The sequence below is a fragment of the Symphalangus syndactylus genome, chromosome 9, assembly GCF_028878055.3.
Source record: "Symphalangus syndactylus isolate Jambi chromosome 9, NHGRI_mSymSyn1-v2.1_pri, whole genome shotgun sequence".
Classification (NCBI taxonomy): domain Eukaryota; kingdom Metazoa; phylum Chordata; class Mammalia; order Primates; family Hylobatidae; genus Symphalangus; species Symphalangus syndactylus.
Genome location: NC_072431.2, coordinates 24,616,627 through 24,632,557, shown reverse-complemented (window position 1 = coordinate 24,632,557; position 15,931 = coordinate 24,616,627). Strand labels below are relative to the sequence as shown.

The 15,931-nt window shown below is 37.0% G+C and overlaps 1 protein-coding gene across 5 annotated transcripts in view; it reads right to left on the bottom strand.

Moving 5' to 3' along the window:
- PRKD1 (protein kinase D1) overlaps positions 1–15,931 on the bottom strand; it is a 637,423-nt gene that overhangs the window by 79,575 nt on the left and 541,917 nt on the right. For all 5 annotated transcript variants that reach the window (XM_063609299.1, XM_063609300.1, XM_063609298.1 and 2 more), the window contains 2 exons: positions 4,098–4,229; positions 1,723–1,883 (listed from right to left, as the gene is read on the bottom strand). In XM_063609299.1, the coding sequence (XP_063465369.1) occupies positions 1,723–1,883; positions 4,098–4,229 (293 nt within the window). The remainder of the gene's footprint in view (positions 1–1,722; positions 1,884–4,097; positions 4,230–15,931) is intronic.

The window sequence follows — 15,931 nt, the reverse complement described above, 5'->3', positions numbered from 1 at the left end:
TTGCCCAAAAGTCCATAAAATTGACATAATTTGACAAATATACTTATAGATAATGATATAGTGTATTAATGTGTTCCACTTAAGGATATGCTGAGTTTTTCTTGTTTCCTTCTAATACTGATGATAGTTTACCAAAAAAAATCCATGCCCACAGAACTGTTATAAATTGACCACATTTTGGAATTTTTTAAAGATGGACTGTTTTATGGATAGTATAATGGATAGTTTACTGCCAAAGTTGACGACAGTTGAAGTTTGTCATGTGATCTATGCTATTATAATATTTTTTCTATCTTAACATTAGAGAAATCTGAGATTGAATTTCTGTGCCCAAATGGATAAACAAACAGAATTACCAATGTCGTAATCTGTATCTGAAGCAGAAACTTTATAGTCAAAATAGGCAATCATTTATGGAAAATGTAACTTTCTTATATTTGAGAGAAAATATACTTACCATGGCAGACTTGCAAACTGAATGGTCTAGTGGCATTAATGAGCAATGCCGTCTTTACAAGGGTCAGGCCATCATTCGTTTTGGAAATGGAAATTATTCTTTAATGTATATAGAACCCAGAGGTTTTACTATTATTGCTATAATATCACCTCTTATTAGGCACCCACTATAACTTTTAAACTATAGTTATTGGTGTTACTGGGTTGAAAAGGGATATAGGCATGGTACTCCCCGTGTGCCTTGGTCGAGCAGGGTGCTTTTGTTCCCGTACGAAGGAGCGAAGACATGAAAGAGAACAAAGGCAACGGGGAAATATGTGTCCTCCTCAAGATGGGCCAATGTTTCCTACTTTCTCAGGGATTGGAGAAAAACAAAGACAAGTAGGCACCCCATAAGGACACAAAGGGCTTTGCTGTGTATGTACACACACAAAAAAACCCATATTTTCTCAACCAACGAGTGGATGAAGAAAATGTATATATACGCACATATATATATGTGTATATATATGCGTATATATATGTACATATGTACCACATTTTCTTTATCCACTCATTGGTTGATGGGCACTTAGCTTTTACATATCTTTGCAATTGTGAATTCTGCTGCGATAAACATAGGAGAACAGCACACATTTAACTTGCATGGGAAGAAAATACATATAATATATATTATATATAAATATATATATCTTATGGATATGGTTAATATTATTCCATATATATATATATATATATTCTAGAGCTAATGGAAATATTTAAAGTGTTAAGTCCTGTTTTTCTCACAGGACTTGTCAATCAGTTTTTGACAATAAGCTGGCATGTATGCCAGTATACCAAGCAATAAAGACTTTCATGGTTTCACAAGAGCAAATTTCAAGTTTCCTCCCAAAATAAATATTCAGCCATGCCACAAATTCCTCTAATAATCTTCAGAGAACATTTTGTATCTCTCTGGTTTCCAAATTTTGACAAGTTACGTTTTGCAACATTAACACATTAGTTTGTGCTGCTCTGGCCCTGTGACCATGATAAAACCTCACATATTTTATCATTTCACTAAGCTCAGAGATAAAAGCAAACTCAAAACTGCTGGATATTTGATGAGGCACTGACCAATCTACAGCACAAGCCCTGAAGAAACACTGTCATTAACACCCTGGCTGCCTTCTCCCTCCTAGTGTCCTGTCTTGGATTGACATTGCTATCACATCATCCCACAGATTTCTCATGTAAATGGGGAAATGGGTAAACAGGAGGCCATACCAGAAGGGGCTCATCAGGGGCACTGGTAGAGAGTTCAGCAGATGATGTGCGGATGGTGCTGACCCCAGTGAGGGAAACATTTGAGAGCCTTCTCCGCCTCACACCGCTGCAATTGTTGGGTATTTTAAATGCACATCTCTTATGGTAATTCAGACCACATCCTGGAAAGGGAAAATAAAAATTATTTTTGTTGAACCATAAATTAAAAAGTGATTCCAACATTAGTGTAAAGTAGAAATTTAAAAAATAGTACAGCTTCCATTTTCCTTGAGAGTATTTGGAAATTCAAATTTTCTTTTGAACATTCTCTGATTTTTTTTTCCAATTTGTTAATGGGTTTTGAATTCTGATCTTACTGCACAAGCTCAGGAACTATGCTAGTTATCATTTTTAAAAATGTTCTGCGATATAACAGACTTATGCTTTAAAGGATATAGAAATTAACTCAAATTAGATTATCTGAGCCACTTTTAGCTGCTATAAGTTCAAATGTGAGTGGACACGTAAAGGATTTAATCACAGCACATCACAAGTTTTAGACAACACTAATTTGAATCTGGGCCTCATAACTTGTCTACATGGCCTTGAACAAAGTTTCACCTCAGTTTTCTCGTCTCCAAAATGGAAGTAATAAGTACCTTGTAGAATTACTAAGAAGATATATGAAGTACCTTACATGCTCGTTTTCACATGGTAGGTGATCAATAATTGGAAACAGACTTCCCACCTAGGCAAGTGTCAGTTTCTTTTCAATATTTTTAATATTCATATTCCCCACGTAGCTGGAGGCCATTACTTAGAATCTCTCCATGTGTCACACAGCAGTCCAGACAGACAAATTTTCATAAAACTACATTTTAGGCAGAGTTTCTTCCAGATTATTGTCTGCTGGCTTCCCTCTTCACAGACAGAAATTCAAAAATTGCAGATAGCTTATTTGTAGGTTGCATAATAAATGCTCAGTTATATTTGTCAAAGTTCAAAGAGCTCTATCCCTGCCCTCCCAATCCAAAGAGAATAGAGTACAATTGCACATGTTTTAAAGATTATATCATGGTGTCCTAGCACCTTGAATTGTGCAGTTCAAAGTGTTCTTTCCACATTATGATAAAATTATGTTGTTGGTGCAGAAATGCACGTACATGTTCCAGCTCGCGACTCAACAGCTGAGTGAACTTAGATGGTTTAATTTCCTGAATCTCTGCTCATTTCAACAAATGTGTATTCAATGTCCACTATTCCAATTTCTGACTTACTTACTAGGCAAATTTTATTTTTAGTCGGCTGATAAAATATCGAGCACCATATAGGGGTGAAACATGTCCACATGATAAGGGAGAAAAGATGTGAGAATAAGGGTTCCCAGGTCAGACCGACTTTGTTCAAGACAGGAAACTTAAAGAAATGAACAGAAGAGAATCCATGTATCCCCTAAATGCCTAGAAGATACTTCTGAGAGAGATACTGCTACACTATTGTAAAGGGGACAACATAAGCAGATAGCTCCATCATGCATTATTTTTTATTTTTTACTATTTCATTAGCTTTAGGTGTACACGTGGTTTTCAGTACATGAATGAATTATATAGTGGTAAAGTCTGGGCTTTTAGTGTAGCTGTCACCCAAATGGTTTATGTTCATTGTACACAATAGGTAGTTTTTCATCCCTCAACCACCTCTGAACCTCCTGCTTCTGATTCTCCAATGTCTATTACACCACTGTGTGTGCCCCTGTGTACCCACAGCTTAGCTTCCACTTATAAATGAGAACATGTGGTATTTGGCTTTTTGTTCCTGAGTTACTTCAGTTAGGATAATGGCCTCCAGTTCTATCCAAGTTGCTGTAAAAGACACTATTTTGTTCTTTTTCATGGTTGAGTAGTATTTCATGGTGTATATATATAATGCATATTGTGAATTGTATTCACAATTGCAAAGGTATGGAATCAACCTAAGTGCCCATCAACCAATGAGTGGATAAAGAGAATGTGGAGTGTATACATGCACACACACCAATGTATATACATATTTGTATATATGTGTGTGTATGTATATATGTGTATATATACATAGATCTATGTACATAGGTGTATATATACATAGACTTATGTATATAGGTGTATATATAGATAGATCTATGTATGTACACACACAAAAAAACCCATATTTTCTCAACCAACGAGTGGATGAAGAAAATGTATATATATGCACATACATATGTGCATATGTATATGTATATATGTACCACATTTTCTTTATCCACTCATTGGTTGATGGGCACTTAGCTTTTACATATCTTTGCAATTGTGAATTCTGCTGCGATAAACATAGGAGAACAGCACACATTTAACTTGCATGGGAAGAAAATAACTTACCTTCACATTTAAGACCTTGACGCACCAGCCCCCACAGCATTTCTCCACAGTGATCACAGAAAGCTGGAGCTCTGTATGAATGAACAAAAAGAGCGTGGGGACGAATCTGAAAGTCTTCAAAGGTGGCAGAAGCTGTAAAAATAGTGATGTTGAAAAATAAGTTGAATAGGTACTCTGATCTGTAAATAAAAAGTATGCAAGATAATAAATATGCCAGTACGGATATAACTCCCTAGCCAAAGTTAGGGAAGAGAAGATGCAACACAGCTTGCACTTTCAGCCATTAGACATTACTCCCAGCCATAGTTTTACAGTTGGTGCCACAGCAACCATCTCTCTTCTCCTCTTCCTGCTTGACCAAGTTTCAGACCACTTTAAAAACAGCCAAAAAAATAGCAGAAAGCATGAATGAAAGTATAAGTAAATCTGATTTACAAACACCTGATGATACTTAAAAAATATTTTACTTTTTCTCTTACTTAAATGAATGAGAAAGGTATTCAAAAATATTAATGAAAAGAAAAGTTGATGAATTTAATTCAGACAGATCTGAAAAATAGTATACTTGAGTTTGACCATGAAGAAGTACATTACAGGGTCCAATTGAAAGATAGATATAAAATATGAGTGGCTTCCTTATATAGGGATAGAGCTGTTTGAACTCTTGGGCAATGTATAAATAACTAAGCATTTAAATCATGACTGAACAACAACTAAGCAGCCACTTCACCAACATGCCAAAGAGAGGGATTTAATACATACACTGGTGAATTGCAGTCCATTCTGAGAAATACACCTTAATCAACCATATTCATGTTGTAGGGAACTTTTTGGTGTTGCTTACTGTTGCTTATTCTGTATGGTACTCATGCAGGATATTAAAATCCATTTTAATTACATCTTTCCATATGATATTTTTATTATACCATAAAAGTGGTTTGTGCTTTTTTTGTTGTTGCTGAAATCAAGAAATAGAAAGGTATAGACAGCGAAAAGATTAGCTGTTTTCTCAACGTCCTAATGGAAAGTGGTGGATCTTTCCAGACCTATGTGCACACAGTAAGCCTGAGGTTGAGTCTGCACAATATAGCACAGTATAGCACCTGGCAGTCAGAAGACCTGGGGGAAGGCTGACCTTTACTGGAGTGACATCTCAATAAGCACGAGCCTCAGTTTCTCATACCTAAAAAGAGACAGTCTGTCTGATGATGACTTCTCCAGTCCCTTAAAATTTAAACTTCCATTAATGTAAGAACAGAACCATATGAACTTAACTTTGTAAAATTTTATTTTAAGAGAATTTTGGGGAAAACTGAGGCCTTCAATATATTCCTTGTCTTCTGCCTTCCTTTCCTTTCCTCCTCAATTCAAATAAGTTTAAGAAATTGCATATCACATTTCTCACTTCAAGATCCACAATATAATTGTCAATGCTTACTCTAAGCAGATCAGAAAAAAAGTGTGGTTTGGGTACCAATCATCTACTTTGGTGGTTTGGTCAAAATGTGTCCAATTGGGAGAATGCTAAATTCTCTTTAAAATTGGTCTCTCATACTCATGTAGAAAATGTATTTTTAAAATATCAAAGAAAATAATTAAAGAGAAAACTTTATGTCAATTCTTAACTTCTAGCTTCTCCCCTCAGCCCCAAAATCACCCCTCCAGACCAAACAACTATGACAATACTATGACAACGATTAGCTGAATAATTACTTTAGTATTCAAAATAAGCCACATTAGAATTTCACAATACAAATACCAAGCTGGATTCAGACATTTTTGGAATTAATCAGAAGGAATATAAATAATTAAACTAAAGATTTTCAGTGACACTCCCCCAATTTATGCTAGGTAAATTTGTTGTTTTTTTTTTTTTTTTCATTTTTTGAAGAGGATTAACATTCATAAGCAGTTAGCACCCTTGACTTATGTTTAAATGCCATATTTCTAAAGTTCAATTTTAATATTCTCCTGTTAATTTTAGAATAATTAAATACATTTGTAAAATAAAACTACGAAGTGTGGTGAGGTTTTTACATCCATTTGAAATCAAAGCACAACATCTATTCATTATGAATTTACCTGTTCTGCACCCTGGGGGAAATCAGCATTAGTTGAGTGTATGCATGCCATCTCGCCTAATCACAAAATTGCACTTCAGAGATAATCACTTAGCACAGGAAAACAAAGTGAATGCTGTAATTCCATTTCACTTAAGTTTAGGAATCAAAATGGTCAGATAAGAATAGGAATATTAAAGTGTCTAGAGATTCCAAGAGAGGAACAATGGGCTATCTGTTAGTCTGTCATAATCAATCAGCCAACCTAAATTAAAACCATAAGACAGGGCAACAAACTAAACACAAAAGGCCCCTTATACTGGTGTTTGTGTCTTTGATTTGCTCTATTCACAGCCTATTGTTATACTCCAGTGTGCAAGAGAAGAGAAAATGACATGCTTTTCTTAGTCATTGAGCATTTGAAACAGGTAATTGAGCCAAAAACCCTAAGATAATCAGTTATTTTATGGTTCATTATAAATTGTTGCACAAATGGAGTAAACTGTTTGGTTAGCAGTACAGAAGAAATAAGGCTTCTGAAGCAAAATAATCTCTGGAGGTCAAAATTATTTGCATAATAAAATAAAATAATGTCAGATCTTCCAAGATTTTCAGTAGTTTTTTTAAAAACTGGTAATTTTGGCAATGAGAGAAGCATAAACTCTTTCTGGCTATGACAAGTAGGGACTGATATAATGAGAGGAAATGCTTAAGCAATCTATAAGGTAGTTATTATGCCTACCCTCATTTTACAGATGAGAAAACTGATACTCAGAAATTAAGGAGCTACACTAGGTAACACAGAATCTGAATTGAGGCAGTCCTGACACCAGAACCATATAAACTCTCTCAGCCACTATTACTCAACTTATATTTCTTTGACTATTTAAACACTATGGATTATAAGCTGCACCTTTATTTTATGTATCACTGAAAATTATTTTTTAGAGAGTGCAATTAAATACGTATAACACACAACCCCTTGTAACATGCATTATTATCTTATAACAATGTTGGGAAAATAAGAAGCCATGAAATAAAGTATAGAAAAAAAATTAATCCAGTTCTCAAGATCAAAAATGCTTTTAGTATGCTTTTTGCATGAGCTCCATGTTTAGAAATCCTCCTTTCCAAACAAATTAAGGAAAAGTCATTGGTTTTTCAACTTTTACAAAAGTCAGTGGTAATGATGCATAGGTGAGCTAAAAGCCAACTGGAGCTTTGTGTCCACATGATAACATGTCACCACATTGAATTGATTAGTTTGTCCCAAAGCAAAACATTTTGAAGTTTCTGAAAGCTGTGAAGCTTTGCTGTGGGCATTTTTTTTTTTCCTTTAGTGTCTAGAATATTGAAAATAGTTTCTGGATACCACTCCTACACAAAATCACATACTTGCTATTTTTAAGGTATTCTGTAGATTAAAAACAAAAACAAAACAAAACAATATTGGCTGGGCATAGTGGCTCACGCCTGGGATCCCAACACTTTGGGAGGCCAAGGCAGGTGGATCACCTGAGGTCAGGAGTTTGAGACCAGCCTGGCCAACACGGTAAGACCCCATCTCTACTAAGAATACAAAAATTAGCTGGGCATGGTGGCATGCACCTGTAATCCTAGCTACTTAGGAGGCTGAGGCAGAAGAATCGTTTGAACCTGGGAGGCAGAGTTTGCAATGAATCGAGATCGCACCATTGCACTCCAGCCTGGACAACAGAGTGAGACTGTATCTCAAAAAACAAAAAACAAAAACAAAACAAAACAAAAACCAGTATCTTCTTTAAACTTCCTTTCATTCACCCATAAACACACATTATTGGTGGAATGATCACTACTCACAGTTTATTGCATTTGTGAATATCTCAAATTATTAGAAAGTTCTTTTTATTGAGGCCCCAATACACTTCTGTAATTTTTACTTAGTAATCATAATGCTGAAAGCAAGCCTTTAAAAATAAGGCATTTTTATGCCTTTAAATGAGCTTATGTAAATAAAACAGTCCTAATAATTTCAACCTAACATAGTTTATGTGTTATTAATATATCTAGAACCTCCTAGGTAATATAGTATATGTTGAAAATAAAAAAAGGACTAAGGAACAGTATCTGTAGTTGAGAGTTCAAAGTCAAAATGAGGATGACAGACCCAGGTATATTTATAATACCAAATTCAGGGATGGAACAGAAGACAAAGGGTGGCTAAGCCTGTCTAGGTCTGTCAGGGAACGCTTCATCCAAGAGAGGAATTGTACAGAATCCTGAAGGTTGAAGAGTATTTTGAAAAGCAGAGAATAGGATAAAAGAGTGAACATTTTTATGTAGTCTTATTTTAATTATATATAACATAGGACTGTCTATATATTTCTTTACAATTATTGTGGGTTCTTGACACTTTATCATCTTTGGTGCACTGTCAGGGCAATCAGCAAGAATGACTACAAATTGTCCATGAGGCAGGGAACTAAGAGATGACAACAGATCAGTTTCACACTGTTGTGGCCCAGGTGTGTGAGTGTTTGTAAAATTAAGCTTGCACATGTCCATTCTCCCTCCCCACCACCCAATACACATATACCTAACCCCCAAGGTTGGTCATTTTTTCCTGCTTCTCTGTTGGTCCCAGTCTCTCCAAGCCAGTTTTATATCAGATTCTCCCTTCATGCAACCGTTGTTCAAGTTAATCTAACATTTCACATTTTTGTTATACCTGGAAACACCTAGAGTTGTGAGGACCCACAGCTCTCCAACAACAAGAACATTCAATAAATTCTTGCAGAGGGACTTGCAATAACATCTTTCAGATGGGTGCTGAAAATGAAAGGAATCTCCATTTTTGACTTAACACCAGACCAGAAAATTGTTAGTGAGGTGCAATGATGGGAATTTGGGAGGCTGTGAATGTATCATCTCAGAGATCATAGTAGCCAAGAGAGAAAAAAAAATGTATTTAGATAGGTTGACTAGGCAGCTCAGAAGTTTCTGGGAAGTTATTTCATAAGTTTGTGGTTAGAGATTAAAAAAAATATGGCTACAAGAGAAAAAGGTCTCACAAGCCAGACTGAGAACACAATAGCAAGTTGCCCTAATTGGGAAGAAAAGGGACTAGTAACTAGATAAATGATGGGACTGCCCAGGGAACTGTCTGATAAGCTCATGTTCAGAAAAGTAAAGTATCAACAGCAGAAGGACCAGCACAGAGTCAGGCTGAATGCAAGTAAGTGGCTCCGGCCAGAGAACCACCCTAGGAAGGCCAAAAGAAGGAAAAGCTGAAGCTTTTTAAAAGCTAAAAGAGAACAGAAGGCCTTTCAGCTGTGTGTTTCATGTGGAAAGAATGAAGCAGAGATAGGCCTCAAACACAGAAATAAATAGTTTAATGCTAACAGACAAAATAGAAAAAGCTATTCAATTATATTTTTGTTTTTATCTTTTCTAGAAAAATAGACCATCTTTAAACTAAAAGAAAAAAATAGGAAGAAGTAACATATCAAGAAGAAAACGAAGTCTAGGATGGATGAGAAAGGGGCTTTAAAGAAATTATTTTCAATAGGCCCAAATGAATTATAGATGAGTACTTAAAAGCTTATTTTTAACTTTAAGAAAACATCCATCTCAATATCCTAACAGAATGTTGTTTGCTTAATGAAATTATTCTAAAGCCCTTTTGTAAGAAGAATAGAACATATTCTAATAAGAATAGAAAAATGTAACAGAAGAGTAATAAATTTTGCCCCACTTGATATCAAAATATTCCATAAAATGTTGATATTTTAAAATATGGGTGGCTGTGAAAGACAAAAGAGAGAGATCAGCAGGCTAGTATTAGTGACCCAGAAATCTACCCTACGTATATATTTAAAATATTGTAAGTCTTCACAGAAATCAATGTCAAAGGTGGAGATATCATTTAACAATTGGCCGGCGTGGTGGCTCATGCCTGTAATCCCAGCACTTTGGGAGGCCGAGGCGGGCAGATCATGAGGTCAGAAGATCGAGACCATCCTGGCTAACACGGTGAAACCCCGTCTCCACTAAAAATACAAAAAATTGGCCAGGCGTGGTAGTGGGTGCCCGTAGTCCCAGCTACTCGGGAGGCTGAGGCAGGAGAATGGCATGAACTCGGGAGGCAGAGCTTGCAGTGAGCCGAGACTGTGCCACTGCACTCCAGCCTGGGTGACAGAGCGAGACTCTGTCTCAAAAAATAAAATAAAATAAAAAAAATTAACAATTAGTAACGATTAGCAACACAGTGGAAAATACTACTTGAAACAATATTTCCTCTCTTATACTAATTACCTGCTGAGCAAAAAGTTAAATAAAAATACAAAATCATAGAAAAACTAGAAGAGAACAGTGAATCCTTATTAAATCTCTGGTGACAAGATGACTTAGAAACAAGAGGTCATAAATCTGCAGTGATGGAAGAAATCAAATGAGAAAGACTCATTAGCATGATCATGTAGGCACTACTGGTTGACTTGCCAAGGAGTCATATAATAGTCTCTTTAATTTAGCATAGTTACAGTAGATTTATTTATAATAATTATATATTCTAGGTCACAGAAATCTAACTATGCTTAATAACTCCAGGTATATAGAACAGAATTACTAACATTCAAGGGGAGATGCCTAGGCAGTTTTAGATTCCAGACAAGCAGGTAACAAGGCCTATGTTCTATTATGAAAATTAAGAAAGTTAACATGTATTCACTCCTTCTCAGAAAAAAAAAGAAATTATTTTCTTCATTTTTTTAAACCAGAAGGATGCACTGGGACAGTAGGAGTGTTTGATGGCACGGCTAAAGCCTTGCTCAAGAAATAGCTTAGGATCTATTCATGAACACACAGAGCTACAGTTAACACATGAAGGATCCTTTATTTCTTTTTCAGGCAACTGAGCTCTATGGCTGCTGCAAAACATCTGCTTTAGAAGCAGCAATGCCTCCTGCCAGGACGATGTTGCTTGAATAAAATAGATACAAAATACACACAATTATTATCTGTCCATTAAAATAAATAAATTTATTTTTAAAAGCTTTATAAAAAATAAAGGTACGTTTACAAAATGGAGCCTTTATGTAGCTAAAGGACGAGAGAGCTATAAAATGGGATTATTTTATGCCATCTGCCTCCACACTGAGTTGGCCAAGGATACTCTCCTCAACATACTTTTTCTCCAGCCACTTCTAAGAATGCTTCACTGTCTTTCACGTCAATCCCTCCTTCTGTTTTGCATACATAGTTCTCAGGTAGCCAGGTTCCACCTGATCCATACCTCAGCTCAGTGTCACCTATTCTGGGATATGCCTACCGCCACCTGCAAAAGACTGCCCTCTTCTCTTTTCCATAGCATCCTGGACACTTCTGTCATAAAATGTATCACTGAATATTGCCACCCCTTAATTGTTTATCTGTTCACACATAACATTATACACTGCAAGACCACAACTTCTCTAACTGTGCATGCACATATTAAAGTGATTAATTCTCGTAGTTAAACATGTTGCTTCCCTGCAGTTCTAAGGCTCTACATTTTATTTAAGTCCTAATAATCTGTAAATAACAGTATTTCAAGTTCAAAAGTAAATTCCATCCGAAGAATATCTTGGATCACATTTTACAAAGTGTCTAGCATTGCTTTCCAGAGATCTTTTTGCTAGTGCCTTTTTATTCCAAGTGCAATATGGTGTCAGTAGTGATAAAACGCATGGACGGAGTGCCAGGGAAGACCTGGGCTCTGATCCTGGTCACAGCAAATGCATGACCTGGGGGAAGTTACTTCACCTCTCTGAACCTCAATGTCCCTTTCTACAAAACAGGCTTCGTGTGATGCCTCTCACTGGATTATAAGGAGGACACAAAGTAATTAGTATAGTCCTTGGCATACCGGTGGGAGCTGTCACAAAAAGTTCTTAGCACAAGGATGAAGTGTATGGGCTTCGTGGTCAGAAAGACCTGGGTTTGAATCACAATTATTATTAATAATAATAATTACTGTCACAACCATCATTACTAATGGAGGGGAATGCTGTTTCTAAGTCTGTTGCCAATTCAGGGCCCTTAAAAACTAAGGGCTATAACAACTAGTATTATTTGTCCCTTCTACTACCTTATAAAGCCTATGTTTCCACTCCAGAGGAAATTGCTTTTCTATCCACTGTTCTGGTTAACACTAATTAAATGGAGCTGGGTCCATAGGGCTGTGTCTAGTTCCTTCCCTAAAATGAATCAATTAACAGTTGGGAATTGCAGTGGGGAAAGAAGGGTCACCATATCCTGATGTGACTGAATGACAAATGCCACAGCTGGAAAGAGATTAGAGAGCATCTCAGGTCAAGAAAGAATATAAATGGTTGCCCCATGTGTCCAACATAGAGGAAAAAGAAAATTAAGTAAAAATGTCATGGAGTCAAATTCTAGCTAATGAGCGCAAGCACTGCAGGCACCCTGAATAGAGGGAAAGAAAGGTCAAATCTATTTTTCTTAGAAAGCTCCATCGTGTACAGGAGGCTTTATACCTTTAAAAGGACAATGACCTCATTTACATGAGGAACACCAGTATACAAATTACCTTTTAAACTTCTTACAAAAGGTTGGTAGACAAAGGCTAGGTACAGTATTATTCAGAAATATTCTGATAGGCAGCAGGGCTTCTCAGGACAAATAGCATCACTGTTGTCAAATACATTTGCAGTTAGAGACACAGGGACGAGGTTCTATGTGCTTTACTTCAAGTTGCTTTAAGTCTCACTGTACTTTTCATAGAAACAGATGCTTACTTTTGATTCATGAACAACAAAACCTATAAAAGCTGTGAAATATTCAGGGTATACCCACTCCAGAAGAAGCGACAGTTCAACAATTGCTGAATCCAATTCAGCGCTGTTGGACAAGGAACCTGCTGTGTGCAGGAATTGTCCCGGCTGTGGCTCAGGGGCACTGAAAGGAGTGAACTTGGTCCTTAGAGACTCCCCCTATTCTTCATGAAGATTCATGACTTCATGAAGCTGACTGATTCAGCTGGTCCACTCTGGTTCATTAGAATAAAAGAAGAACTTTATTTATGAAAAATCTGATTTTCTGCTTTTCCATCAGGTTTATTGAGATAATAACTTATGTAAAGTAAAATAATGTATTCCTTTTTGTGTAAATTCTTGACAAACACATACATACAACTCAAGACCAAAACTGAGATACAGAACAATTCCCAAATTTTCTGTGCCCCTTTGTAGACAATCGCTTCCCCATCCCCATTCTTCTGACAACCACTGATTTATTTTCTGTCCCTTATCTAATGTATCATATACATGTAACCTTTTGAGTCTAGCTTCTTTCGGTATAACGCAAAACACTTTTACACTGTTGGTGAGACTGTAAACTAGTTCAACCATTGTGGAAGTCAGTGTGGCGATTCTTCAAGGATCTAGAACTAGAAACACCATTTGACCCAGCTATCCCATTACTGGGTATATAACCAAAGGATTATAAATCATGCTGCTATAAAGACACATGTGCACGTATGTTTATTGTGGCACTCTTCACAATAGCAAAGACTTGGAATGAACCCAAATGTCCATCGATGATAGACTGGATTAAGAAAATGTGGCACATATACACCGTGGAATACTATGCAGCCATAAAAAAGGATGAGTTCATGTTCTTTGTAGGGACATGGATGAAGCTGGAAACCATCATTCTCAGCAAACTATCGCAAGGACAAAAACCCAAACACCACATGTTCTCACTCATAGGTGGGAATTGAACAATGAGAACACTTGGACACAGGAAGGGGAACATCACACATCGGGGCCTGTTGTGGGGTGGTGGGTGGGGGGAGGGATAGCATTAGGAGATATACCTAATGTAAATGACGAGTTAATGGGTGCAGAAGACCAACATGGCACATGTATACATATGTAACAAACCTGCACGTTGTGCACATGTACCCTAGAATTTAAAGTATAATAAAAAATAAAAAAAGTAAGTCATCTACATTGTTGTAGGCATGCATAGTTCATTATGTTTTTTTTTTTTTTTGCTGAGGTGTATTTCATTTTGTTAAGATCCCACTACTCATCCATTCACCAGCTGAATTATTTCAGCGGTATCAGTTTACTCATTCACCTCGGAATTAGGGTAGAAGGTCAGCTAGGATTTGTGGAAAGTGGAGATCAAGTCAAGAGTAGTAGGCTCCAATGAGGTGGAGGTCAAAGGAGTCTCGCTATGTCTCCAGGCTGCAGTGCAGTGGCCAGATCTCGGCTCACTGCAACCTCCGCCTTCCAGGTTCAAGCGATTCTCCTGCCTCAGCGTCCCGAATAGCTGGGATTACAGGCATGTGCCACCAAGCCCAGCTAATTTTTGTATTTTTAGTAGAGAGGGGGTTTCACCATGTTGACCAAGATGGTCTCCATCTCCTGACCTCGTGATCTGCCCGCCTCTGCCTCCCAAAGTGCTGGGCTTACAGGCATCGGCCTCAGCACCCGGCCAAGTTCAGTTTTTGACCTGTTTAGTACAAGGTGCAACTGAGAAAACCGAGATATTAAGGTAGGGGTGGATGAAAAGTAGGCAAATAAATACATAGGATACACAGTAAAGTTTAGATTCAGAGTAGGACATGGACTGTAGAGTTAATTTGGGAGTCATCAGTGTCACAATAGTAAATAAAGCCATGTGAATTTATGACACCTTCTAGAGCTCTCATTTCCAGTATGGTAGCCACTAGCCACATGTTGTTATTCCAATTTAAATTAATTAAAATTTAATAAAATTAATAATTCGGTTCCTCAGTCACACCGGCTACATTCAAGTTCTCAATAGCTACATGTGACGAGTGGTTACTATACTGCAGAGTGCAGAATATTTCCACGATTCCGGAAAGTTGAACTGGACCCCACTGCTCTAAAGAGAGAATTTAACAACCACAACAACAACAAAATTGGACCATGTAGCTGGTATATACAACATATTAATTTTTCTCCATTTATTTGATAAGCTCAGTTCAATTTTTATTCTTACATTTTATTATTGTACTTACTGAAATTGGCTAACACTTATCAAGCACTTACTTTTAGTCAGATTCTGTGTTAAACATATTAATTGTATTTAAACCCCCAAACTCCAAAAATGAGTGCTATTATTTTCCCCTTTTTATAGATGATGAAATTAAGGCTTTCAGTATGGATAAATTAGGCTGCAAACTAATAATAGGGAATTTCTGGAGAATAATTTAGACCAATCAGAATCCAGGCCTACACATAGATTTTCTAAGTAAGCATATCAACTGCAAATAAGTATCACTTTGTCCTCCAATATTTCTACTTCATTTCGTTTTGTGGTGTTAACTCCATTTGCAAAGAACTTCCTGAAGAATGTTAAATACTAGTAAAGGTAAAGGCAGTCCTGTTCTGTTGTTGTTGTTGTTTGTTTTGAGACAGGATCTCCCTCTGTCACCCAGGCTGGAGTGCAGTGGTGCGATCTCGGCTCACTACAACCTCCGCCTCCCAGGTTAAGTGATTCTCCCATCTCAGACTCCCGAATAGCTGGGATACAGACATGTGCCAGCATGCCAAGCTAATTTAGTAGAGATGGGATTTCACCATGTTGGCAAGGCTGGTCTCAAACTCCTGGCCTCAGGTGATCCACCAGCCTTGGCCTCCCAAAGTGCTGGGATTACAGGCTTGTGCCACTGTGCCCAGCCCAGTTCTTTTTTTCTTAACCTTGAATGGACTGTGCCTTACATTGTCTAGTTGAATATGATACTGTTGATTTGAGTTAGTT